This window comes from Python bivittatus, unplaced genomic scaffold (assembly GCF_059951505.1).
Source record: "Python bivittatus isolate LINGU-HERP-01145 unplaced genomic scaffold, Pbiv_v1 ctg000480_np1212, whole genome shotgun sequence".
Lineage (NCBI taxonomy): Eukaryota > Metazoa > Chordata > Lepidosauria > Squamata > Pythonidae > Python > Python bivittatus.
Window position 1 is genome coordinate 78,580,474 of NW_028277075.1, and position 25,841 is coordinate 78,606,314.

At 39.4% G+C, this 25,841-nt stretch overlaps 1 protein-coding gene across 5 annotated transcripts in view; it reads left to right on the top strand.

Moving 5' to 3' along the window:
• Positions 1-246: 246 nt before the first annotated feature.
• BIN1 (bridging integrator 1) overlaps positions 247-25,841 on the top strand; it is a 108,565-nt gene continuing 82,970 nt past the window's right edge. For 4 of the 5 annotated variants that reach the window (XM_088146399.1, XM_088146401.1, XM_088146402.1 and 1 more), the window contains exon 1: positions 248-458. In XM_088146399.1, coding sequence (XP_088002525.1) covers positions 378-458 — 81 coding nt within the window. In that variant the 5' untranslated portion in view covers positions 248-377. Of the gene's footprint in view, positions 459-25,841 lie in introns of all 5 variants that reach the window. The other variant, XM_088146404.1, reaches the window with a different exon arrangement.

The window sequence follows — 25,841 nt, forward strand, 5'->3', positions numbered from 1 at the left end:
TTCTTAAAATGTATTTTAAAAAAACCCTAATCCATATGCCGATAGGTTTGTCAGTAGTCAGTCAGATTCTTGGAAAAAATTTAAATGATATCGGATCCTGATTCTTTCTCTGATTGATTTTTTATCCCGTATCAACCATATCCCATTTCACAGACAGGAAGCTTCTGGCGCAGTCCTACTCAAACTAGGGTGCTCTGTTCCTTTAAGACGCTGTCGTGCCTGTGTTGTACTGTCTCTTTAAAAGGCTGTATCCTCTTGGTCCTAAGCTTTTGAGAAGGGCTATGGCCATTGTTTCGGTCCTAGTCTTTCTTCCCTTCCTCTTAGGCTGATTAATTTTACCACCGTCGTACAGATTTTTTAAAAAAAAGGACGGCAAAATGGCTGAGATGGGCAAGGGAGTCACTGCAGGGAAAATAGCCAGCAACATGCAGAAGAAACTCACCAGGGCCCAAGAGAAGGTAACGAAAGGGCAGGCGGGGGCGAAAAATCCGGAAAAAATAACGGGGAAGGTTCTCGGAGGCTAATTCAACCGGAGCCTTTGCGGGGTCACTCCCTCACCCCCGAGCGAAAAAAAAAATGGGGGGTGCTGTTGCAATTGCTGTGATTATGTGCGATATGGGAGGGGGGTGAAACGTAATGCACCATTCTCCAACCCCCCCCTCGCCCCATATGCTTCCTTTCGTTGACATTGACAGCTCAGCCACGTTGTCTGTCTGCCTTCGCGTTCCACCTCGTTACCCGCGGCGTTGCCGCGGCTTGTTTTGCACTCGCTTTGCGGTCCCGGTGCTCGGCAGGGTGGGAAGGAGGAAAGATCCGTGGACGGAAAGCCCGTGTTCGTAAAGCGAGCCAGCCCGACCGAGACTGGGGGACTCCTTTCCAAATTAGTGTCGGGGAGGTTGCGACCAAAGCGCAAGATGGGAGGGGCCGGGAGACTGATGGAAGTTGTAGTCCAACACATCTGGAAGGCACCAGGTTGGGGATATGAGCTGGATTTTGATCATTGCTACGACAGTCATGTCTTTTTCCGCCCCCTGTTAAATTCTCGGCAGAGGGGCGGAGCGGTGAAGGTTATTATAGGCGTCCGCTTTTCTGCACGCTGCTGTATGGATCAAGAGATAATCCTGATCATCCGATCCCTCTTTTTTGTTGTTGTTTTAGCCCTGTTTTATTTCGCGCGGGGTCGGCAGCGGGGCGAGGCTCCAGCCCCCCTTCATTGCCGACACCCGCTGGCTGCCCTGGCCTTTGGCATCCAGAGCTCGGAGCGAGGCAAACATCAGGGAGAAAAGCCCGCGCGCTGCCTGAGGCAGGACAGCGACTATTTATGGCTGCTCCAGTCGGAGCGAGAGAATGAATGCGGGTCCGTGTGTAGGACGGCGAGCCTCCGCTACCCGTTTTGGTCTAAATCTCAGAGTGGCTAGCTGGCGAGGCCTTGGCACGGGATTAAGAACTAGCCGGCCGGAGGAAAAAGGGCGTGTTTTGCAATTGGCCCCCGCTGTCGCCTCCAGTGCCTCCGAGCTGTTCTTGCACATGGGGCTGACGTGCAAAAGATCACCGATCTTTTGAGGGTTAAACGGATCGGCCGCGGCTAAAATTACGTCAGATGAAATGCGGGCGAGATTTCCCTTTCCCGTCCTCCTTCAGTAGAGGCGAGCTTGTCAGCCTCTTCCACCCCTCCCTCTCCTTCATGATAAAGAGGCTTCAGTTGCAAATTCTCCCTCGGGAATTTCACCTGGAAGTGACTCTGGAGCGGCTTCTGCCTCAGGATTGCCGGCTCCACCCTCGGGCTCCCTTTGCCCCCAGAGTAACCAACCGGGTGTTAGTCCGGCTTCCAACGACCCATCCTGGCTTTGAGACCCGGGGAAAGCTCCATTCCCCGTCCTCCTTAGGTGAAGGCTTTGACGCCTGTGGCAAGAGCCAAGTATTCGCGGTGGCTGCCCGTAAAGCCGGCTCTTCTCTTCCCTCTCCGTTACCGTTTTTGCTTTCCCCGATTGACGGAGGTGCGGAGGTCAGGCCGCGAGAAGGGGCTTATTGTGAAAAGCGGCTTTCTGAAGGGCTCTGCGGGAGCTTACGTTGGCCCAAGCGGGGGCGGGGGAAGGTGGCGGTGCGCGCCACCAGAATCGTTCCTCTTGTAGTCGTGAAGAGGCTGTCTGCACAGGTCAGGTGGAAGACGGCAAACGTGCTGCATAACGCTGTGAAGAGGCGGAGAAACCGCTGCGCGCGGTCCCGCGCTCTGTTTTGATCCGGATTGCTTGTTGTTTGTGGTTGAGTGGCAAGCTGGTTTATTTTTCTGCTCCCTCAGATCTGGCCGGAGACAGGTTGTACTTCACCCCCCATCCCCGGCTCCCAGTAGCAGTAACAAGCTCCTAAATTGCCTTTCTTACATATCCTAGATTTTGGAAAGCAATTTATACAGGAAATTCAGTAAGGGCTGAGTACATATTTTACCACTGGAGACCTCTCCCAGACCTAAATGGGAGAATGTGATTTAATTCACCACTTTGTGCCTCTCTGTATGGTACCAGCTGCTGCTGTACAGGCTAAAGATTGGGAGATCCAGGTTCAATTGTGCAACTATCCACAGAGTTCACTGGGTGACTTGGCGCTATCTGTTTTTTGGACCTCCCCAGCTGCTGTGGTGAAGTGATAAGCACTAAGCAGTAATCCTGGAGTTGGTTGATCTTATCCTGTTTTTGTTCCCAGTCACTTGACTGCCCTGGCAAAGCCTAATGGACACCTGGAAGCTGTCTCTGGATGGTGGCAGAACAAGGGGGAAAATCATTCCTTTAACGCCCGCCTTGCATGGGTTTGGGATGAGATGAAGACAATATCATGGGGATGTGGTAGAAAAAAGATGTGACTAGGGTGTATTTGTGCAGTGGTTAGGTGCAGGAGGAAGAAAGGGTCTCTTCTCAGTGTAACTTGTTAAAAGTACAGCAGAGGGAAGGATCTTGTGCCCCACCAAGGAAAAAAAGTTGGATAATAGCTCTCTCTGACTGTGAGAACTATTAAGCGATGGGACAGCCTGCCTCTTGACGTTGTGGGTGCTCCATTGCTGAAAGGTTTCAAGAAAAGACTGGATAGCCATTTGTCTAGAATGGTATGAGGATTCCTGCACTGAGCAGGGGGTTGGACTAGAAGACCTCCAGGGTCCCTTCCAACCTTGATTCTATGATGCTAAAAACATATAATACATACTACAATGAGTGATGAATTAAATATTTGGATGCAGTTCTACATTTATGTGACCCACATGCTCAAGCAGGTCAGCTGTGCCGTGGAGGTGCATTCACAATGCTGAACACAGATGTTTCTTTAAATCAATTGGTCCAACTGGTTTGCAGCAGAACCTGGCTGCAAAAAACATGGATTGGCGAGTGCCAATCAACCTTTTTCAACTGAAGATTTTCTTAATTCTTGTGCAGTGGGTAAGGATTTGGATGCAAAAACCAGATGGAGCTAATCAAAAGTAGGGATGGGGCAAAGGGAAGAAGCTAGCATAGCTGGATCAAAAAAAGGGCAGAAGATGTTCGCTCCTTTCTTATTAAAAAGAATGCTGAAGGATACTTATTAAAAAGAATACTATCTGTATACTAGTTTGAGGGATCCCAGTTAAGCTGGAGGCACTGATTTCTTAACCAAATTAATAGACTTGGCCTGCGTATTACTTTTTTGCATCCTTATGCTGGATGTAAAGAGTGGAACTCACATACACAACGTTTTTGTAGAATGGAGACTGTAGTCTCAATATAAAGCTACTGAGTGATAACTATTTGGGGTATTAATCTAGAGTGATTTTCTTTTCTTTCGGGTGTTCCATCACACTTCCCTCATCCCCTAGACACCAGTCATCTGTTCAGTGTGTGACCCTACAAGGCTTCTTGGGACCTGCTGAGCATGGGCAGTATTTCCTTCCTGGAGGTTTTCCTGCATGAAAAGCCCTGGTTTGGGAAGGAGAGAATAGGGACTTTCTTAATTTCACTGTGTAATTGTCCAGATGGCCAGGAACTGATTTCACCACTGGAGAAAGGCCTTTGCCAAATTCCTATCCATAATTTCATGCCTCACTTCCATTCTCTGACTGCAATGGGGACAGGACTTCACACATGGATGAAGAGAAAATGTGTGTTCATAGGCCTCTGGGAGAGAGAGGGAGGAGGGGGGAAGTGATGGCACCTGTGTCATGACCTCATTGTGCAAATGACATAAGTTGCATCATTTATGCAATGGTATTGTGACATACATGATATCATCATGGTTTGTATTGGACTCTTATTTGTATATTTGGACTTTTGCGAGGGAATGATCTTATAAGTGCTAACTGTCTTCAGTTCTTGCAGATAGCTGGCAGTTCCAGCACTCCTGCTTATCTTGCAAAGGAGTTTTGCATATCTGTTCTCAGCAGATGGGCTAGTCCAGTGGATGGGAAGCTAGATATTAGAGGAAAGATTCTATTACTGCCTCTTTTAATCCAAGATGATTAAATTGAACTGTGTTTCTAAATGAGGCAGGTCAATTTATAACAGAAGCCTTTGCCTATGTGGTAAGGTACTCCACACTGCCCAAAGTCATCTATCTTACCCTTAAAAAATATGGCACAACTCTATGACAGGTTTCGGGTGGTAGATAAATCACATAAACTATACTGCTCCATTGCTGTTTTGCAGTAAATAGTCCTTAATTTGTCTCTTCTTCCTACCTTGGAATAGAATTGCTTAGTTTAGGTAAGCGGTTGTTACCATAATTTAAGACTGACTCCTGTAAAAGTCTCCTTGAAATGTCCCACAGCCCCAACTCCGGGCTGGGCTGCCTCTTCTCACAACCACAGAACTCTTCCCCTGCCTGCTTCCCACAGTGTCCCACAAGTATATGCTCATAAACACCCCATATATTGCTGAAGTACAGTTCCCTGTATCCTTTAGCTTTGGAAAGGAGGGGTGGGTGGGACAGCTGGGAATTGCAGTTTAATAGCTGGAGGGACATAGGTTGTCTGGTCCTGTTATAAACTATTGCCAGCAGTATAGGGCTGCTGGAAATTACAGTTATGTTACGGAAGCTATAAACCAGACACCTTGAATGGAAGCAGTTAGGGTCTGGATGGTATGGAGCAGGCTGAGGTTGAATCCTAGCAAGATAGTTTGTACATCAAGGTTCTCTGTCAGTTCTGGTGTTGTTTCTTGATGGGGTGATGTGCCCCTGAAAGAGCAGGTTCATGACTTGAAGGTCCTCCTGAACTCACAGCTAGTGAGTTGGAGGTGCATATTTCTGGTTGATGTGCCAATTGCAGCCCTACCTGGAGATTTTGCAACAGTGATGCATTCTCTCATCGTTGCTCACTTGAACTACTGCAGTGTGCTATGCATGGGGCTGCCTTTGAAGATCACTCATAAGCTTCAATTGGTCAGGAATATAGTGACCCAGTTACTGGTTGCAATGATCACATTACTTTGGGCCCTGCAATATCTTCCTCTGGCTTCTGAGTGAAATCCAAAATATTGGTTATTACCTATAAAACTCTACAGTTCATTCGGAAAGTATTCAGACCCCCTTCACTTTTTTCAATTTTGTTATGTTGCAGCCTGATACTATAATCGTTCAAATTCACTTTTTTCTCATTAATCTACACTCAGTACCCCATAATGACAAAGTGAAAACAGAATTTTAAAAATGTCTGTAAATTTATTAAAAAGAAAAAACTGAAATATCACATGTACTTAAGTATTCAGACCCTTTACTCAGTACTTTGTTGAAGCACCTTTGGCAGCAATTACAGCTTTGAGTCTTTTTTGGTGTGACGCGACAAGCTTTGCACACCTGGATTGGGGGATTTTCTGCCATTCTTTTTTGCAAATCCTGTCAAGCTCAGTCAGGTTGGATGGGGACCTTCGGTGGACAGCCATTTTCAGATCTCTCCAGAGATGTTCAATGGGGTTCAAGTCACGACTCTGGCTGGGCCACTCTAGGACATTCACAGAGTTGTCCCTAAGCCATTCCTGTGTTGTCTTGGCTGTGTGCTTAAGATGGTTGTCATGTTGGAAGGTGAACCTTTGGCCCAGTCTGAGGTCCTGAGCGCTGTGGAACAGGTTTTCATTGAGGATATCTCTGTCCTTTGCTCCATTCAGCTTTCCCTCAACCCTGACCAGTCTCTCAGTCCCTGCTGCTGAAAAACACCCTCACAGCATGATGTTGCCACCACCATGCTTCACTGTTGGGATTGGGTAGGTGATGAGCAGTGCCTGTTTTCCTCCAGTCATAATGTTTAGAATTGAGGCCAAACAGTTCAATCTTGGTTTCACCAGACCAGAGAATCTTGTTCCTCACAGTCTGAGAGTCCTTCAGGTGCTTTTTTGCAAACTCCAAGCGGGCTTTCATGTGTTTTGCACTGAAGAGAGGCATCAGCCACTCTGACAGAAAGCCCAGATCAGTGGAGGGCTGCAGTGATGGTTGTCCTTCTGGAACTTTGTCCCATCTCCACACAGGATCTCTGGAGCTCAGTCAGAGTGACCATCGGGTTCTTGGTCACCTCTCTTACTAAGGCTCTTCTTCCCCGATTGCCCATGCGACCAGCTCTTGGAAGAATCCTGGTTGTGCCAAACTTCTTCCATTTGAGAATTATGGAGGCCACTGTGCTCTTGGGAACCTTCAGTCCAGCAGAAATTTTTTTGTAGCCTTCCTTAGATCTGTGCCTTGCAATAATCCTGTCTCTGAGCTCTGCAGACAGTTCCTTTGACATCATGGCTTTTGCTCTGATACGGGATGCATTTTCAGCTGTGAGGCCTTCTATAGAGAGGTGTGTGCCTTTCCAAATCATGTCCAATCAATTTTATTTACCACAGGTGGACTCCAATCAAGGTGTAGAAACAGCTCAGCAACGATCAAGAGAAATGGAAGGCACCTGAGCTAAATTTCAAGTGCTGTTGCAAAGGGTCTGAATACTTATGCCAATGTGATATTTGTTTTTCCTTTTTAATAAATTTACAGACATTTCTAAAATTCTGTTTTCACTTTGTCATTATGGGGTACTGAGTGTAGATTAATGAGAAAAAAATGAATTTGAACAATTGAAGTATCAGGCTGCAACATAACATTGAAAAAAGTGAAGGGGGTCTGAATACTTTCCAAATGCACTATATGTTGCCTAGTACGGAGATACTTGCAGGACTGCTTTCTGCAGCCACAACTAACCCACCCAACTGTATGTCTTGGGAGAAACTGCTGATGATTTCCTACTTTGCAAAGTAGTGGGGGCTGAGGTGTGTAGGTACTGCTTTTCAGTGACGGTATCTGTTATGGAGGCCTTATGGAGACTGAAATGATGCCCTTGATCAATTGTTTATTGGTAGTTTGATTATTATTACTGTTCTCATGGTTTATTGAATTGTTTTTATTTTGTACCATGAATGTTTTAAGCAGCAGTTATTTATGCTTTTACTTGCTGTAAATAAGACTGGTTGATTGCAGTGGATATGAATTTAATAAAATTATTAAATAAATTATTAAATTGTATTACCAAATAAATAAATATTTCAAAAGAAGACAATAGCAAACAATTTCCATTTTGTTGTGAAGAAAATATGAAGAAATGTGTTCATGTATTTACTGGGAGTTATGCTTGACTCAAGAGTATCTTTACTTTTTAAGTAATCTTATGTCCTCCAGATGTTTTGGACTACAATTACACAGTCTCTGGCCGTTGGTCATGCTGGCAGGGGCTGATGAAAGGTGATCCAAAACATCTGTTTTAAACTCTTTACAGAGTTTAAAGATTTATAGAGTCTTATTCTGGGACTCATCCTTCATAAAATATATTGCAAAGTAAGGAAATAATTTTATTATAGAAAGATATTGTTGGCTTGTTTTTCAGAAGCTGAAATATTTAAGGATCAATCTGCATCTTATTTTCTTTGATAAAGTTCATGGTGGCTAGATGGGGATCCCACTGGTTTCTGATGAAGATATTAATTAGAGACATACCTATGTAGTATGAATAGTGTCTCAGCACTAGTTACATCTACACCATAAACTAGTGTCTTCTAGACTGATTGGGATCCCATTGGTATTACTGGCTGGGATTTCTGGAAGATGTAGTCCTAATACATATGGAGACACCAGACTGGGGAAAGCTACTCTAGATTATGAACAAGTCCTTGGAATGCTGTCATGGGTTATTGTGAAATGATTTTGTAAAAGTTTTAAGAACTTTGCTTTTGGCAAACTTTCCACAAAAACAAAGTTAAAGATGTATTTGTGCATTTTCCCTTTTCAGCCTGCAGAGAATTCAAATACAGGGCTATCTACCTAACTAAGGAGTAATTGAGCCTGATATATAATTTTCTATATCTCTTTACAGGTTATGATATGGCCCTGGGATAGAACATAAGTATTCCAGGTGTGCTTTTAGAATAATGGTGTTCAAACATTATTATTGTCAAAGAACATACCAGTTAAATCACCTGCAAGGAATTTGATATGCATCTACTCTGGGTATTGTCACAGACATCTACAGCAAACTGAGATTACATCATAATTATGACATTTGGAGGTATATGTGATATCATGATGCATACTCTGCCCTTGCATACTTCCGTGCTGTTGTCTGATACTTGTTTTATCACTTGTCCCTGCCATGGATGCCAGTTGGTATTGCAGAGTTCTACTGCCTGTTGTACAGCAGAAGAAGGCAGAATATAACACAGGATTTTCTGAATATTTCTTGTGATTAACAATGCATAGGAACAGTTATATGACATTTTGTGTGCTGTTACATCACCTGAGAATAGACTTTGAAGATACAATATATATCCCAACAAGTTCAAGTCTAGATATAATTGAGAGAGGGAGAGGAATTTTTGTCTACCATACTTATCTTCTTAAAAAGGAACTCCAATTTCCATCTGCGCACAGTTTGAAAACCACAGCTATAGGAGTGTTTGGGCTTTCCATAACACTGTAAACTTCCCCACATAACTATGGACTTAATTCTGAAATATGATTGTATTAAACATAAATTTGAAATAAATAAATTACAATGTGGACTAGAAATGGGACAATGAAGTCACCTAGTGTAGTTCACAGTAACTATGTCAAAATTACTGACAGGTGGTTGAAGTTTTTAGTCATCTGTGTAACAGATGCTGGAGATTTCTGCTATATTTATCTAGAAGGCAAATGCTCATTTCTGTAATTCACAGATGGTCAGTCAGGAGTCTTGTGGGAACCCAAGGCTGCTTGGAATGGCTGCCTGTAATTTGGTGGCAATGAGATACATGGAATGGTGGGAGATGAAATATAAAAAATGGTATTTGATATAACAACTTGGACCTGCTGCTCCTGATTTCATGCTTTGGCTCCAGAGCATAAATGAAAGAGTCTTGTAAGAGTTGAAGGATCTCCTGGAACTGTGTGGGATGAGAGGAAATAGATGGGCTTGCAATAAGAAAACAACAACCCATGCCTTCCTCAGCTGAGAGCTTTTACTGACTCTCAGTCCCTTCTAGAAAGTGATTCCTTCTGTGAATAAAAGGTTAACCCTGAATTCAATATTTAGATATTTGTGATCTTCTTGAAAAAGCTAGACATAAAGTAAATAGTGATTGGGTGCAGAGCAATAGTTCCTTAAACATTTCTATCATAAATTCTTATAATTCTACCTTAGATCAGATCAGACCATTGGTCCATCTGCTCATATAATCTACACCAGCTTTCCCCAACCTTTAGATATGCTAGACTTTTGAGAATGCCCAACCAGCATGCTATTTGATTACTACAATTCCCAGCTAGTATTGCCATCAACATAAGAATTCAGGGAATCATAGTTTAACACACTTGGAGGACATCAAATTGGGAAAACTGATGTAGTCTATACATATTTGGTGTAGAACAGGAATCTGATGGGACAAAGCTAATTTGGATATATGACTTTTATGTCTGAACTGTCTTTTTTCTGTCTGCCAGTCATACGGTATGTTAAAAATGGCTATCAACAATCTCTCGCTTTTAATTGGTTTTGTACCTCCCAAGGAAATTATTGACTGACTTTGTATGTTAAAAATGGCTATCAACGATCTATCGCTTTTAATTGGTTTTGTACCTCCCAAGGAAATTATTGACTGACTTTGAATAGTCTTGTGTTCCATTTCATTATGTTATATTATAGTAAATTTTGTGTCTGCTCAGAATAACTGTTGGTGTCTTGAATTAATGTTACCACAAATTAACAGTCTCAGGCAGAAGTTTTTTTCTGCCACATAATAGGTAGGTTTGATCCTTATATTGACATTTCACTTAGGTTCTTTTCTGTTGTTGTTTATCAAAGTTACGTTAGTGCAACTTTGTTTAAAATTAACAGTGAACTTTGTGCAAGAGTCTTCTGAACTTTGTGTTGGGTGTATAAAACCAAATGTACATATAAATGCTTTTTTTTTTTTTTTTGCATCAAGTGCAAGTCAATATTTTTGGTATGGAACAGTGTTTTTCTAAAATAATGGAATTTGCATACAGAACTGCTTTTTTCAGATCCATAAGAGTGAAGAAAATAATAGGTTAGGCATTATCATATGCTTCCACCTTATTCATGCTGGAATGTGTGGGTAGCACTAGTAACCCATATTTTGGAAGATGCAGCATTCCCTCTGCATGCTTGAAGTCACATTTTTTCATTTTGTAAATGAGGATTCCATGGATAGTATAAGAAAATAAATTGCACAACATCACTATTTTTGAAGGAGCTATCTAATAATGGTTTCATTATTCTTATATTTTCATATTACCTTTAAAAGTTGCTAGGAATAAACAATGAATAAAATCTGTTCCACTTAAAGAAAACGTAAGGGCTTTTTTTAAAAACAATGATTTTCTTCCAGATAGTCTTTCTCTTCCCATCACTTTTCACGATAGTGTCTCTTGCACAATTGCCATAACTTCTGTCACACTTTCTCCAGATATTTGCCCTTTTCTTAAAAAAAAAAAAAAAATCTTTGTCCTAGATTAGTATTTCTCAAGCTTGGCAACTTTAAGATATGTGGACTTCAGCTCCCAGAATTCTTGAGAAACACTATGCTAGATGATTCTGTAGATTTAGTTTTGCACCTGTAAAAGATTTTGTTTTCTGCAGAGAACTCTGAGCAGGAGGCAATGGGAATCTAGATCTTTTCAACCTTTTTTTTTTAATGCTCCAGAGGGATTAGTAGAAGATTGCTTTCATCTGTGTCATTCTGTGGAATTCTAGAAAGATTAGTAATGAGCAGGGCCAAACCTGCCTTGAGGCAGAAACCTGTCTCAGGCATTAGGCAATGGCAGTCACTCTGGCTCTTTCTCTCTGTTGAGAGAGGTCCATGTGCCACATGGTCTGGCCTAAATTAGCCTGCTGGCATCCTGTTTGGTGAAAGGCACCATGCCCTTCTCAGTGTAAAAGTTCTGCATAAAATCAGTTGATAATAGGGAGGCATTCTGCATCTCAGCTGATGAGTCATTAGCCTTAATTTCAAAGGAGAAGCTGGGGCTTCTGTTATTACAATAATATATAAAACAAGAAAATGGCCCTTCTGCCTCTCTTAAGAGAAAAATTGAGCTGGATTGCACACCTGCCATTGCTTTGATGGTGACAAATTAGTGTTGCTGCAGTGATTTGTATTGCTGTTTGTAAGGCATCAACTCTAGCAACTAACTGTATGGAATTCCGAATTTTTACGATTCACAGGAATTGATCTGAAAGGGAAAGCAGAAGAAGACTTGAATGCTGTTTTATAGCTTAGTATCATGCCTCAAAATTCAGAAAAGTGTATGGTCAGAGTAGAAGCCATTTATCAAGCACAGATTGATGCTTTATATAAGAGATAAACAAGAAATAAATTGGCAGCTGTATGTAGGGATTTGGGATATACTAAAATAGTCCATGATGATGTCAGTACAATAGAGCAAACTGAAGGCTCAAGTGGGCTGCTTATTGGACATAAACAGAGGAAAGGAATTATTCACTTTATCTCAAATCTTCAAAAAACATCATTGTTAAGGGAATATATGTTTGTTTTATGTGCTGGTTTCTATTTGTTTGTTATATATGTGAAGTATAATATTTCATTTAATATATACATGAAAATGGAGCCAGAAGAGTTTACAGAAGAGAATAGCAAGAAAGAAATACACTGAATGAGTTTTGGCAACAGAAACATGTCCTTAATTGGGAAAAATGATCCCCCCCTCAAATATATTGCCTTTGTAATATTTTTATAACTGGACCACTTGGGAAAAATGAGGAAGATTTTCAGAAATGTTTATAATTTCTGGATTTAATGCTGTAGTGGTTGAGTGTTCTTTCTAGCTGCCATTTGCTACCCTCCATTTGCTCATCCCCTTTGAAAACCAAGGAACATAAATATTTTAGGAATTGATTTCAAGTTTAATTAGAAAGTGTGTTTTGATGAAGAACATGCAAATGGTAGATCTAGATGGATCAGTGATTTGTAATAGTGATTTTCAAGAACTTTTGATTTTAGGTTAAAATAGCAGTAAATGACTCTTTCTTTCCATCTCCCCTAGGTATACTGGTAAAACAAATAAAAAGTTGGGATAATTAGCGGTGGGTAAGAGTCAGTTATCACATAGTGAAAAATAAAACAATAGCAAATCTGATAGATGCAAAACCAAGAGACAAAGAGAAACCAGTCCTCCTGCACAAAAGTGGGGAGCAGGCTGTTAAATAGGGCAAGAAAGGGAAATGGGTGCAGAAGAATATTTATTTATTTATTTATTTATGACTGCCCATATCACGTGATGTGATGCTGGGTGGCGCACAAATAGAATATTATTTATTTGATTTGATTTAGGTACTGCCTGACTCAGAACTGACCCTGGGCTTGATCTTGAAATACAGAGATCACAGGAATTGTTTATTTGTTTGATTTGTACCTGGCACAATAGAAGACTCTCAGAGGTTCATAGCACATAAAAAAAAGCATCAATGATATTAAAAAAATGATCAAATTATCAAATAAAAAGGCAAGTTAAGCCCATCCAAGTGATTACTAATAACATGTCATTCTGCAAAGGCTCTGCAAAATAACCCACTTTTTAATAGCTTATAACAGAAAGTTACAATGTGGGAATCACCTGATTCTCTGGGGGAATATTTCATAGCGCTGGCACACCTTCTTTTCTCCAAGTTGTTGGATTTTAGTGAGTTTGTCTAATCAGTTTCATTCCACCTTTTGAGTGAAGCCTAACAGCGTGGTATGTAAAATAAGCATTCTGAATTCTGTCCAGTTCTGTTACTCAGAACAGATTCCTGGGATCAGAATTATTTAATTTTAATCTGAATCTGGGTGATGAATCTCTTATGAGTTTTAATAAATAACAAAATAGTACTCACAAGTCTGAGGGTTTACCACCTTTGCATCGATGAAGGAGATCTGACATACTGCATTCTGGTCATTCACTTGCATCTTATTTTCATAATCCTCTTAAGGCTTTAAATCTAATGTTTCCAGAACCTTTGGTTGCCTGAAGATATTGCAATCTCTTAACTGATGTCATGTGTCACATTACTCCTTATGCCTTGAACTTTGTCTCTAGACTGAATTCTCATCCGTGCAGATTTAAGTTCCAGAATCATCGTATGTAGATTATCTTTCTTAGATGTCCTTCCTAGCTGTGTCCAGAAACCATGAATTATAAATGTCTCCAAAGAAATTGCAAATATTAAATACATTTGTGTATGTATGTATACACACTAACACGCATACACAAATATATACAAATATATTGTGTATATACATATATGTACACATACAAATATATATACAAATGCATCGTACTTGCTCTTTTTGTATATTATATTTTACGTAATTATTTGTTCCTTTCCCTTTTGTTTCTTATCTTTGTATAACTCAGTGCAGTTATTTTGTTCATAGTTATAGATATCTAAACTTAAAAAAAAAAATTACTACCTATATGCAAGTTGACTTCTCTTGCTACTTTCTAATAGTGGGATTTTTAGTGGCTTAGTTTTTGATAAAATTAATATTAGAACTCTATCTGGACCTCACTTTAGTATTTAAAAAAATGAGAGCTCTTTTTTTGGAAATTATCAGGAATAGTCAATATTTTTTGTTTGTGTTGGCAAAGTGTCATTTCATTAACTGATGGATTGAATTTTATTGTTGTTTATTGTTATATTTTTAAGATAGCTATAGCTATTGGAATGGGGTGATATATATATATATGCAATTGTTAAATATAATTGTATTTATATAAAAATATTGGCATTCTTATAATCAGCAAAGCATCTCAAGTACACTAATTTTAGAATTGCAAAAGTTTTACAATTCTGCAGCTTGCAAATATTTAGCACAACAATAATCTGATTGTGATCCCTATTTATGTATTGTAAAATTTTATAAGGCCACCCATGTTTCTAACAACTCTGGGTGGTGTACAGTAGAATACAGTTAAAACAACAATCACAAAAACCGCACCCAAATGATTAAAAGACAGACATGCTGTCTACTCTGAGCCTACTCTTTCGAACACAACCATGGTGGGGGCCAGGCATATTTCAAGGGGAATCGTGTTCCAGAGGGCAAGCACTGCAACAGGGAAGGCAACTTTCTAGATGCCATCAGTGACACTGCTTAATGGATGGGACCTGGAACACGCCAACTCTGCCTGATAACACAGGCCAGGCAGAAGCCACAGAAGACAGTCCTTTAGAGAATCGGCTCCTGTGCCCTGAAGGGCTTTGTAGGCAACCAGCACCTTGAATTGCACCCAGAAGCCTATTGGTAATCTCTCTATACAGTAAGATTTGGTAAAAAGGACTGCCAATGGAAAATGTGAATTTGGGTCTTGGGAAACCTGTATTAGTTTACAGTGAGCAAATCAGATTACAATGGGCCAACAACATCTCTTTGAATGCCATAGAAGAGTGGGTTGCTACTGAGTACAGAAGAAAATAAAGTAAGTGAAGAAATCTCTTAATAGTGGTATCAGACCAGCAAAAAATAATTTCAGAGAGAAGGAGTTGCTAGAAATGATACCATGTGCTTTGACTTCTCCTGAGAAAAAGGGATTTAAAAGCAGAAAACTCATTATTTTTAAAATCTGTTCCCAATGCACATCTGAATATATTAAACTGTGAACAAGCATTTGGTTAATATTCCTGTGCAACTAATGGACTTTAAAAAAGCCAGACAGGGAGCAGTTGGATCTCACAAAGCAAGACTCCATTTAATAACAATACACTTGACAATTTTGAAACAACCTGCTCCTTCTCTCTTATTTACCACATTGCTGTGTTTGCTCAAATATAAAGCACATATTTTAAATACTGTGGATAATGTTCATTATCATGAACATTGCCTCACATAAAGGAACTTCAGTGCAGATCCTGTCATCTTTTCTTATATGTTATAAAACAGGTATGTACTTAACATAAAAAAATCCATTTAAGTTTTTAATTAAAATATAGTAGTGACACCTAGACTGACCATTCTTTTTTGGAAAAAGACATGTCAGAGAATAGACGAGCTGTTATTAAGTTAATACTGCTCAGTTTCTTCTATGGCTTATCAAGTATCTGAAGAGTTGTTGTGAAGCAAAAATAGTTTTTATTCCGTATATCCTTTATTTGAAGAAGCTCTCTGTTCTTTCTGGACAGCATAGCTCAATGGAACATAATGACATCCATAACTGAGAATACAGTACTGCAGTTCTCTGCGGCAGCTTAACATTAACTCTACAGCCTTCTCCAAAACTGTACATGAATGAGAAACAGTGCTGATTCCTTCGACTTTATTTTATATTTTTGGCAAATTTGGAAAACTTCTTTCCCCTTAGAAATATTGTTAAAGTTAATTGCTAGAGTTTGAATTTAGATTTTAATCTGAGAACCCTAAAGCATATGTTTTTATATGCACAGTAGGCACACCTAGGCCTTTCCCCATCCTTGAATTAGCAGAAAATTATACCAGGATGAACTGGTACAATTGTTGATCCCTATCCAGCCTGTATGTGTTTCTTCTAACTTGCTGCTGAAAGTTGATGTCCTGTTTTAGAAGTACTGGGCATGATAACCAAAGTGGTTGACTGGCTCCTTGGGCTTTTCTGCTCTCTGTCTTCTGCACATCACCAGCCAGAGAGCAAACACTCAAACACTTACAACACTGCAGCAAGAATGGGGCAAGCCTGGTTGCAGAACTTTATCCATCTTCTCTTGACCCCTTTTGGTGCTGCTGTTCCTCACCCTATTGAATAGGTAAATAAAGTTAAGAAGATCAAAAAATTGGAGTCATGAAGGGAGCTGAGTCACAATGAGCACTTTTATTTACAACCTCTCTCCTCTTCCTTTCTTTTCTTGTGTATGGAATAAATGCTGACTTCCAGATTCTCTGTGTTCTGGTCAGGAGGGAATGGGCAAGGGGGTTGGTCCCATGTCCCACTGCTTTGCTGTTACAGCATGGAGTTAAATTGGTAAGGATCATAGAGTTAAAGCACTTTACAGGACTGTAAAATGCAGTATTTAGTGCTATTACACAATTCTGACAGACCACCGAGGGAGGGCTGCTATATCCTGCCCTGCAAAGAAACACCAGAATGGCAGCAGGTGAACCTGAGCAGGGAACAGAGAAGAGAAGGTGTGTCTACATCAGCCTGAAATGGCTGATAAATGCTGTTGAGATTCCACCAGGTCACTTGACTTTGCCTCTGATGTAATGGATGGCAGAACATGACAGATTTTACACATCTTGTGGCTACCTTTGGTCAATATCAGCCTAAGGGGGAAGACACTACTTCAACACTGGTACAGCAAAGGATGTAGGCAACTTCCTCATTGGGGGAGATGGGTGGGGATAAATTTAATAGATACATACATACATACATACATACATCATGAGGACACTGCAGAAAAATGCATGTTTGTACTTTGGTTATGTGCAGGGGGAGAAAGGCCCTTCATCTGCAGTTTCACCCTTAATTGATGAGATTCATTCTAAATGATTACATATCATAAGATATCCTATTCTATCTTCTATGCGTTGCTATAACTGTGGAACAGCCTATTGCTAAGTAAAGGAATGTATCACATGGAATCTTCAGAAGTGAATAATATTAGGGTGGAAAACACTCATGCAAAGCTTTTGATGAAGAACAGGGGTATTACAAGAATGGCCCTGATTCATCTATGAAATATTTTAAAGGAGACACTACTGGAATTTTTGTAAGTATTAAGAGCGTTATTCAAAGGACTTTGAGGTGGTTGAGAAAAGATCTCCATGCCCAGGCATTTAAAAGGAAAAAACCATGTAATTTAAAAATAATACAGTAAAATGCAACAATCTAAAAGTGCAACTGTACAAAAACCAGTCAACATATGCAAATGCCAAAGCCAATTTTAAATAAATACAGTAAAATAAAATATAAATAATCCAAATAATAAATGAGGAATTAGAACCATCACCTTTTCTCTGTCTACCTTTTCCATTATGTGCATGATTTTATGTGTTTCTATTATGTCTTTCCTTTTTCTTCAAGCTAAAAAGTCCTAATGTCTGTGATATTGCCCTTTTTTTTGTGGTTGTAAAAATAATACAAATTGTAAGTTAAAGATAAGAGAAATAGAGAAAAGTAATAAAAAGAAAAGAAAAAAGAAAAGATAAAAAAGAAGGAAAAAGAAAAGAAAGAACAATGATCTTCTTAACAGCAGTTATAAGTACATTTATATTTTACCCTCTCTTTCTAAGGTTACATCAAAGTTTCCTTCTTTCCATAATCTACCCTTTCTAATCACCAGATCCATAAATCATCCATTCATTTTTTTTTCCAGCAAGAAGTCCAGTCACTAAAAAAGGTAGTAATTGATTTTTCCCTAAGCAACAAATTAATTTTGCCATCTCTGCCAGTTCCATCATCTTCACCAACCATTCCTCCATTGTGGGTATTTCAGAATCTTTCAATTTTTGTTCATGTACTTGTCTCGCAGCAGTGATCATATATAAAAATAATCTTCCATGGCTTTTTTTCTAATTGTATATCTGTGATATTTCCTGATAAGGGAACTGTTCTAGCCTTCTAATAATTTTCTTTACCTTTTCTTGCACCTTCTGCAACTTTACAATGTCCTTTTTATAATATGGTAATCTGAATTATATGTAATATCCTAAGTTTAACTCACCTTAGGGCTATACAAGGACAGCACTATCTTTTATTTTTATATATGTTAGATTTATATCACATTTTCCTTCAGGAGCTCAAGGCTCTTTCCTTCTATTTTTCCTACAAGAGTAAGGTTGAGCTGAGAGTGGATGAGTGGCCCAAAGTCAGCCAGTGAATTTCTCTGGCTGAGAGTGGCTTTGACTTGGGTCTCAGCTCTTAGTCCAATACCTCAGCCACTACAACACTCTAATTCTCAGTTTCATACCAATAGTTTTATCTGAATTTCCTTTCCTAATGTAGGAAAGCATGCAGAACATGGCTTCTGGAATTCTTTCCAATCTGTTTACCAGCCGAGGCTGTAGGAAGCACCCATATTTTCTTCTGGGTAATGAAGTTTAGTACCTGTGTATATATGAGTTTCTGCTCTCCTGTCATTTGTATGTGTTTAAGTCTATGTACACACTATGTACGCACTACAAAGGACAGTGTGGGCTGTATATGTGCTGCTCAGTGACATATGGCCAGGAGAAAGGCGTGATGGCATTATTCCAAACCCCTATCCAACTGTCTCTCCCATAGAGATGCGTTGTAGACATTTTTCAGGAACTCTTCTCCACAGCTCCCAGACAGATCTAGCATGTCTTTCTCATTGTATGGAGATTGACTTCTTATGTTTTCCAATTCAATGTTCTAATGCTTTTTATTTTTTCCCATCCCCATGGAACGTTGGAAAGAAATTAGGTAAAGGGGTTTGGGATTCGGTCCATATGTCCACCTCTCTGTTTGTCAGCACAATAACTCTCTGAAAACTGAACAGAATGGGACCATGTTTGGTGTAGAGGAAGAAGCCAGCTAAAGATACATTGAGTTTGAGAAAAACATGCTAAATCTGTCTGGGAGCTGTGGAGAAGAGTTCCTGAAAAATTTCTACAACACATCTCTATGGGAGAGACAGTTGGATAGGGGCTTGGAATAATGCCATCACACCTTTCTCCTGGCCATATGTCACTGAGCAGCACATATACAGCCCACACTGTCCTTCGTAGTGCGTACATAGTATGTACATAGACTTAAACACACACAAATGACAGGAGAGCAAAAACTCATATACACACAGGTACTAAACTTCATTACCCAGAAGAAAATATGGGTGCTTCCTACAGCCTCTGCTGGTAAACAGATTGGAAAGAATTCCAGAAGCCATGTTCTGCATGCTTTCTCTACCTTGTTTTAAATAGTCATGCTGGGTTGACATTTTCATTGAGCTGTCTAACATAACTCCAAGATCCCTTTCCTGATCACTCATTGCCAGATCAATTCCCATTAATGTGTATATGTGAAGCTTGGACTTTTGGTGCCAGTGTGTATCACTTTGCACTTGCTTAGAGTGAACTCTATTTTACATTTTACAGCCAAGTTGGCTACTTTGGAAAAATCCTTTTTGAGCAGTTCAGAATCTCTTTGATTTGACTCCTTGAAAAATGTGGTATCATCAACAAATGTGACTCACTTTGTTGATGATGCTCAACTTTAATTCCAGATTGTTTATAAATGAATTAAACACATGGGATCCGACACCCATGTGGAACCCCACTTAACATTGCTGTCCAATATGAAAGTACTCCATTCCATTCCTACTTTCTGCTTCTGTTCTTTAATTCAGTGTTGACTGAGGACCACTACTTTTCTATCTAGTCTCTTATTTTGTGTTCCAATTCTGCCTCTTTGCACTTGTGGCTATCTCGTTCTGAAGAATCAAAACAGGATTATGTGTCTATATAATTTGCAAAGAGATAAGGGATTTAATGGACTGTTTTTCTTCCCCTAGAAGCAGGGATGTGGAGTCTGTGCAAGCTGCACTATTTTTTGCTTGCAGTGCTCTTGCTAGGGTTACAGCTAGCTATAGATAGTGTTTCACTAAGCCATGTTAAATGCTACCCAAATGCCAGAGACTTATAATGTTGTGGAGTTACAGGGCATGGAATGTGACATTGATGCAAGCCAAATTAAATGATGCTATTCTGGCCCTGTTGGTTAAAACAGTTAATATTCTAGTTTCCTGAATATCTGGGGAGCTTGGCTTCAGCTTCTGAAAACCTTTGAAAGTCTGAATAGGATATATGTTGGGAATAACTTTTTCTTCCAAGTTTGCTTCTAGATCTTACCCTATTTTGTATTAATGATTAATATTTCATATTGGGCCTTACTCTGAACCTTTGTAAAGCTTCATTAGACATAGTGATTGTTAATTCTTAATAAATATGTAACTATAGGTAGTATCAAGCTTGAAGTAGAAGTCCTTCTGTTAAGCAACCTGACATGGATAAAATAAACAAGTGAAGCTTTCCTGGGAAAGAGAAACATAGGAGGAAGTGAGAGAAATTTGTTCAGATTACATTGGAATGGGAGAGTATCCAAAATTCCTCTCATTTGCTAAATTTGTAGGTATTAGGATAATAACTAAAGATGTCCCACCAGGATGGTCATCATGCACAACAGACACAAGGCATGCTGTATCTGTGCTGCAAAAGTGTGGATGACTACTAGACGGCAGCAAAGAATTGGTGATAATTATTACTTTGCTGTCCTCTAATGTCCTTTGGATTTTTGCAACTAAGTCCTGGTAGTCTTAATCAAAATGCCATTTGTTGAAACAGTTTCAGAAGGTGATAGAGCAATTATGAAAATACACTTAGAAACGCCCCCTTCACCTTCTGAGTACATTGAACTGATCAGCCTGACCTATCTAAGCACCAGATTATGGATCACCATTTCATTAAGGTCTTGATGCCTGATCTCAGTCCTTTACCTTTTGCCTTTATTTTCCTTTCCTTGGTTGTCTTATCTTCTTTGTAATCCTGAGGACAGGGTCTGCCTCCTTTCCTTTAAACTGATGTAAAACAATTTAGAAGGTAGTAACTGTCTAAAACATTGGATAAAAATACAGGCATTAATAATAAAATGTCTGGAGGCTGGGTGTCCACTGTCCACACTGTTGGAAATGGAATTCTGAAATAAATACCAATTTCTTCAGAATTTTTTTAAATATAAATTTTATAGAATAAAAAAAATATGATTAATAACTATTAGCAACAAACATATATAGAAACTATTATAGAAAAAAAACCACATTGTAAAAAAAAACTAAAGCTAACTAAATAAAAAAGAGACAAAAACAAAAAAGAACACAAAAATTTGAAAAAGAAAGAAAAAATCAACCCAAAAAATCCAATAATAATAATAATAATAATAATAATAATAATAATAATACAGAGCAGTTAAACTTTCATTATTTCATTACTTGTCTTCAGTATAAACTTATTTATGTGTATACAAAGCATTGCAAATACATTTTTAAAGAATAAATTAAACCTAGACATATGGAATCCTATAGTCTGATCTTGACTCTCCATCAAATAAAGCTGCTTTGAAAGCTGAGAGTCGGCAGATTTCATTAAGCCAACCTTTAGAATCTGGAACACAAATTTCCTTCCAGGAATACTTGATAACTTTTGCAATAGTCTAGCCATTATATAATCAAAGCTATTCATAAATTGACAAATTCCAGATGTTCAAAGTATAATTTAACCACACATTAGTATTGTTAGGGCTTAAGTTCCTTCCAAAAACTTTTCTTACCTCAGAAAAGTAATATGTTCTTCCATTGTAGTTCAGTGATTCATATATAGTAGTTAATTTCTGCATTTTTTTTTAAACCATGGGGTGGTCAGAAATTATATACACTAAACATTGAATTCTGAATCCCTGACCTGTGTTAATCTGTTTCACTTATGTTTGTTAAGCACTTCTGTGCAGTCTAATTATGTGGCATAAACCCAGTGCATATGCTTGACCAGATCTATATACAGTATGTCCAGGCACCATACTAGTAATGGGAAAGTATATGGTCAGTTATTTCAAATATATTAATTGTCTACATCATCAGACTTGCAAGATTGATGTGAGCCCTTCGAGGTAGACCAGTCTAGGAAACCAAAGTCAGGCAGACTAATGCTATTTTTATTATAAAATTATAGTAACAGAATCTTCCAAGTCTGAATGCACTTTCCCCCTTCCTCCCTTTATCTTTGTGAGAACTAAGGAGGATCTTGTCTGAGATGCTTTCTCAGGTTACAGTTCTGCCCTGGACTCAAATTTCTTTTATCTGACTATTGCCTTGTAGCGGCTCTTCCTCCTGTTCCTCAAGGCCATTCCTCCAACCCATTACAGACAGTTGGATAAGGTATTCCAGTTCATGATGCTACTAAATAAATACAGTATCTAGGTCAAATACTTTGTGGCATCTCATATTAAGCTAAACCATGAATCATGGTTTATAAACTACAAAGGATGGGTTTATACAAATTACTAAAGCAAAACCAAATAGGCTCCACTATAGCTTAGTGGGATGTGTAAATCAAGTCATTGTGTTCTGGATGCAAGAATGATATTACTCATCCTATGTTAATCACCTAGTGATATCTTAAAGACATCACAGTCACCTTTATATATGTGACAGTTGCTGTATTATCTGAGGGCACTTTCTCTGTTCAGGAGAATTAGATGCAGGAATGCTGTGGGATACCTCTGCATCAGACCAGGTCTGAATGTAGCACAAGGGGAAGCTGGCCAACAGTTCTGCTATTGGGCTAAGGATTCATGAGGTCTCAGCTGCATATCAGTATATAATCAATGCTAAATCAAATTATTTATTTAATTAAGTAACTCTTATATAAAGTGTTGTTCAGATTTGTCTTTATGGGAAAATATTAACCTAAGATTTGAGCTGCGTAACTTCTGCCTTCTGAGATGTTGTGTCATTTGAAAAATGCTATCATGTCCCCCTTTAATCTTCTCAAGGCTAAACATGACCAGTCCTTAACACTCTCTTTATAGGACTTAGTTTCTAGTTTCTGATCATGCTTATTGCCCTTCTCTCAATTTGTTCCAGTATCAAGTCCCCATAGTTGACAAACCAGAAGGTGACAAACCACATGGATTTCAAAATGGCATCTTTAATGCTAGTCTGGAGTAAAAACATAATCTTGAAAACTGTAAGAGACAATTCCTAACAGGCTTATAGTGATTTAATTAAGGTGACATCTCTGGAACGTTTCCTTCCCACAGCTCTTACATCTGGGCTGTGTTATCTTTTCTCACCTTCATTCTCTGCTTTGAGGCTGGATCTCTCACATCCGGTTTTTCTGAAACCTTCTTGATATTACTTATGTTCCCAGAAGTCAACATAGTACATGGGGAATTGAATTACTTTCTGTAATTAGCACCAGCATTTCTTATAGATCATTTTTCCCTTTGTGAACCTGCATTCAGTGCCTTATGGTGTGATATAATATGGAATATAGAAATATTTACTTCTCTATTATGTCCCAGTTCGCATACTTCCCACCTTCTTAATGGCCTCCTGTAGCACCAATGTGACAGCAGAATACTTAGTGAACGGGAGTTTCAGTTTTTCTCAGATGTCAGGCTGGTAGGTTGGGATTTAGTTACCTTTAATGGAGATACACATGCCACATGTAACTCTGCTCCTGTCACCTTCTTAAAGTTTAATTAGAGATAAGGATGCTAGACAGATCTTACAATTCTTTTTCAAATTTTAATACAAATTGATTGGTGTGTACGATGAGTGTGAGAATTTTGAGATCATGGATATGCACCTGCAAAATGGCAAAGTACCATTTTACTAAAACGTGACCTCTCATCCTTTTAACCTCCCCTCTTGTAAGATGCTCATTACTGATCCAGCATACCTTTATCCTTTTTTCGGGTCATGTGAGCGCATTTTGAAGTAAAACACTTGGCTGCTGCCGCCTTTCATTTTTAGTTTCTTGTTGCTCAGATTACGCAGTAGATTGGTACTTTGCAGCATGCCATCTTCCTATAATAGATGTAAAAACGTCTAACCATAGTTCTAGCACAGTGTTTTTCCAACTTGGCAACTTTAAGATGCGTGGACTTCAGCTCCCAGAATTCCCCAGCCAGCATGCTTGCTTGGGGAATTCTGGCAGTTGAAGTCCACACATCTTAAAGCTGCCAAGTTGGAAAAACACTGTGTTAGCATCATCCAGTCAATAATGTAGTACTTGTTACAGCTGTTGGCAGTGCCCGGCTGATTCAGGCTGATCTCAGAAAGCTAACCTGGTTTGTATTTGAATGAGAGACAACCAGCAAACCCAAGGGCTGTAGGCTACACTAGGAAATGGAACACTTCTCAGGGGAAGGCAATAGCCAATAATACAATTGCAAAGAAGACTATGTGGATTCCCCCACAAAGTTACAAGGAGTTGGACTCAATTCAGGGAGACTCTTCTTTTTAATAAAAATATGACATAACCAAAAAGGGTCATCAAGAACAACACTTTGACATTCCTTCTGACAACGCCCAGAGTCGCTTTGTGTGAGAGGGACGGCTATATAAATGTGACAAATAAAAATACATAAATAAATTTTAAAAATCCCTTACATTTTCAGCTCTGCTTTTAAAGGGAATATTGGGATTGTTACATTTAAAATGATAACTGGCCCTAAAATGATGTATGATAGCTCCTTTCTAGGTGTGCAGGAATTGCAGGGCTCTGGGGCTAGTTGGTTGCTCTGGGCAACAGCATTTTACTTTTGGCAGCCTGTTGCTTTCCAAATGCAGTGTTTTGTGAGTACTCCTCCTCTCCCCCTTCGCTGGCTGTTAGTTAGCAGGCATCTTCTCCGCACAGACAAGAGGGTCGATGTGTCCACGTGTGTTGCTTATCAGTGTATTCAGGAGTAGATTCAGGCTGCATTTGCTGGTCATTTGCAGCATGAGTAACTTGTTTTATTGAGACCTGACCAGGTAAACACTAGTATTTGTGGGAGCTGTCTGTGGGCGAGGCTAGCAGGACATCCTCCGAAGAGTATTTGGGCTGTGTATCAGCCATGCCGATTGTAAGATGAGAAGCACAACTCACCTTAATGCAGTACCATTTGGCAAATTTCATGGGTAACTTGGACTATCTGAGGAGAGGAGGAGTCTGGCTTAGCAGAGATACAGTACCAGCTGTTTTCAGTTCGCTTTTGTGTAGCACATTCAGTAACACAGAAAGGATGTTGATAAAAGTCTCTCCTCCCTGACTACAAGCTACAGTATTTTCTCCATCTTCCAGTAAAGGCTGTTCCTCTAACAGCTTAACTGTGACTCATCCTTCGCCGTTTCATTCTGAGAGCATTTGTCTACTATTCAGGACATGGCAGAAAATAGAAAGGGACATGTCCGTATGTAAATTCATTAACTTCAGATTGTGATGGTTATAGGAGAGGAAGAAAAAAGAGTGAAGCAGAGGTTTTTTTTGTTGTACTGAATAATATTAATCTATTTTATTATGCATTCATTGGATTTGTATTCCCCTTTTCCTCCAGGAGCTCCAGGCAGCATACAAATGCTCCCTTCTCCATTTTATCTTCACCTCAACAACTTTAGGGGGTAGGGAGCTTCCATGACTGAGTGTGGATTTGAATTTGAATCTCCCTGGGTAGGCGATAATTCTGATAATGTATATGCCTATCAAAAGAGCACTTCCCCCTCATGGTAGATCCATTATATTATGTGCAATCCAACATTACTTAACTGAATCAAAGAATTATGGCTGCATATATAGTCCAAGGAAGAGCTGTTATGTGTTCAGACAGAGAGTGTGTGACTTCAG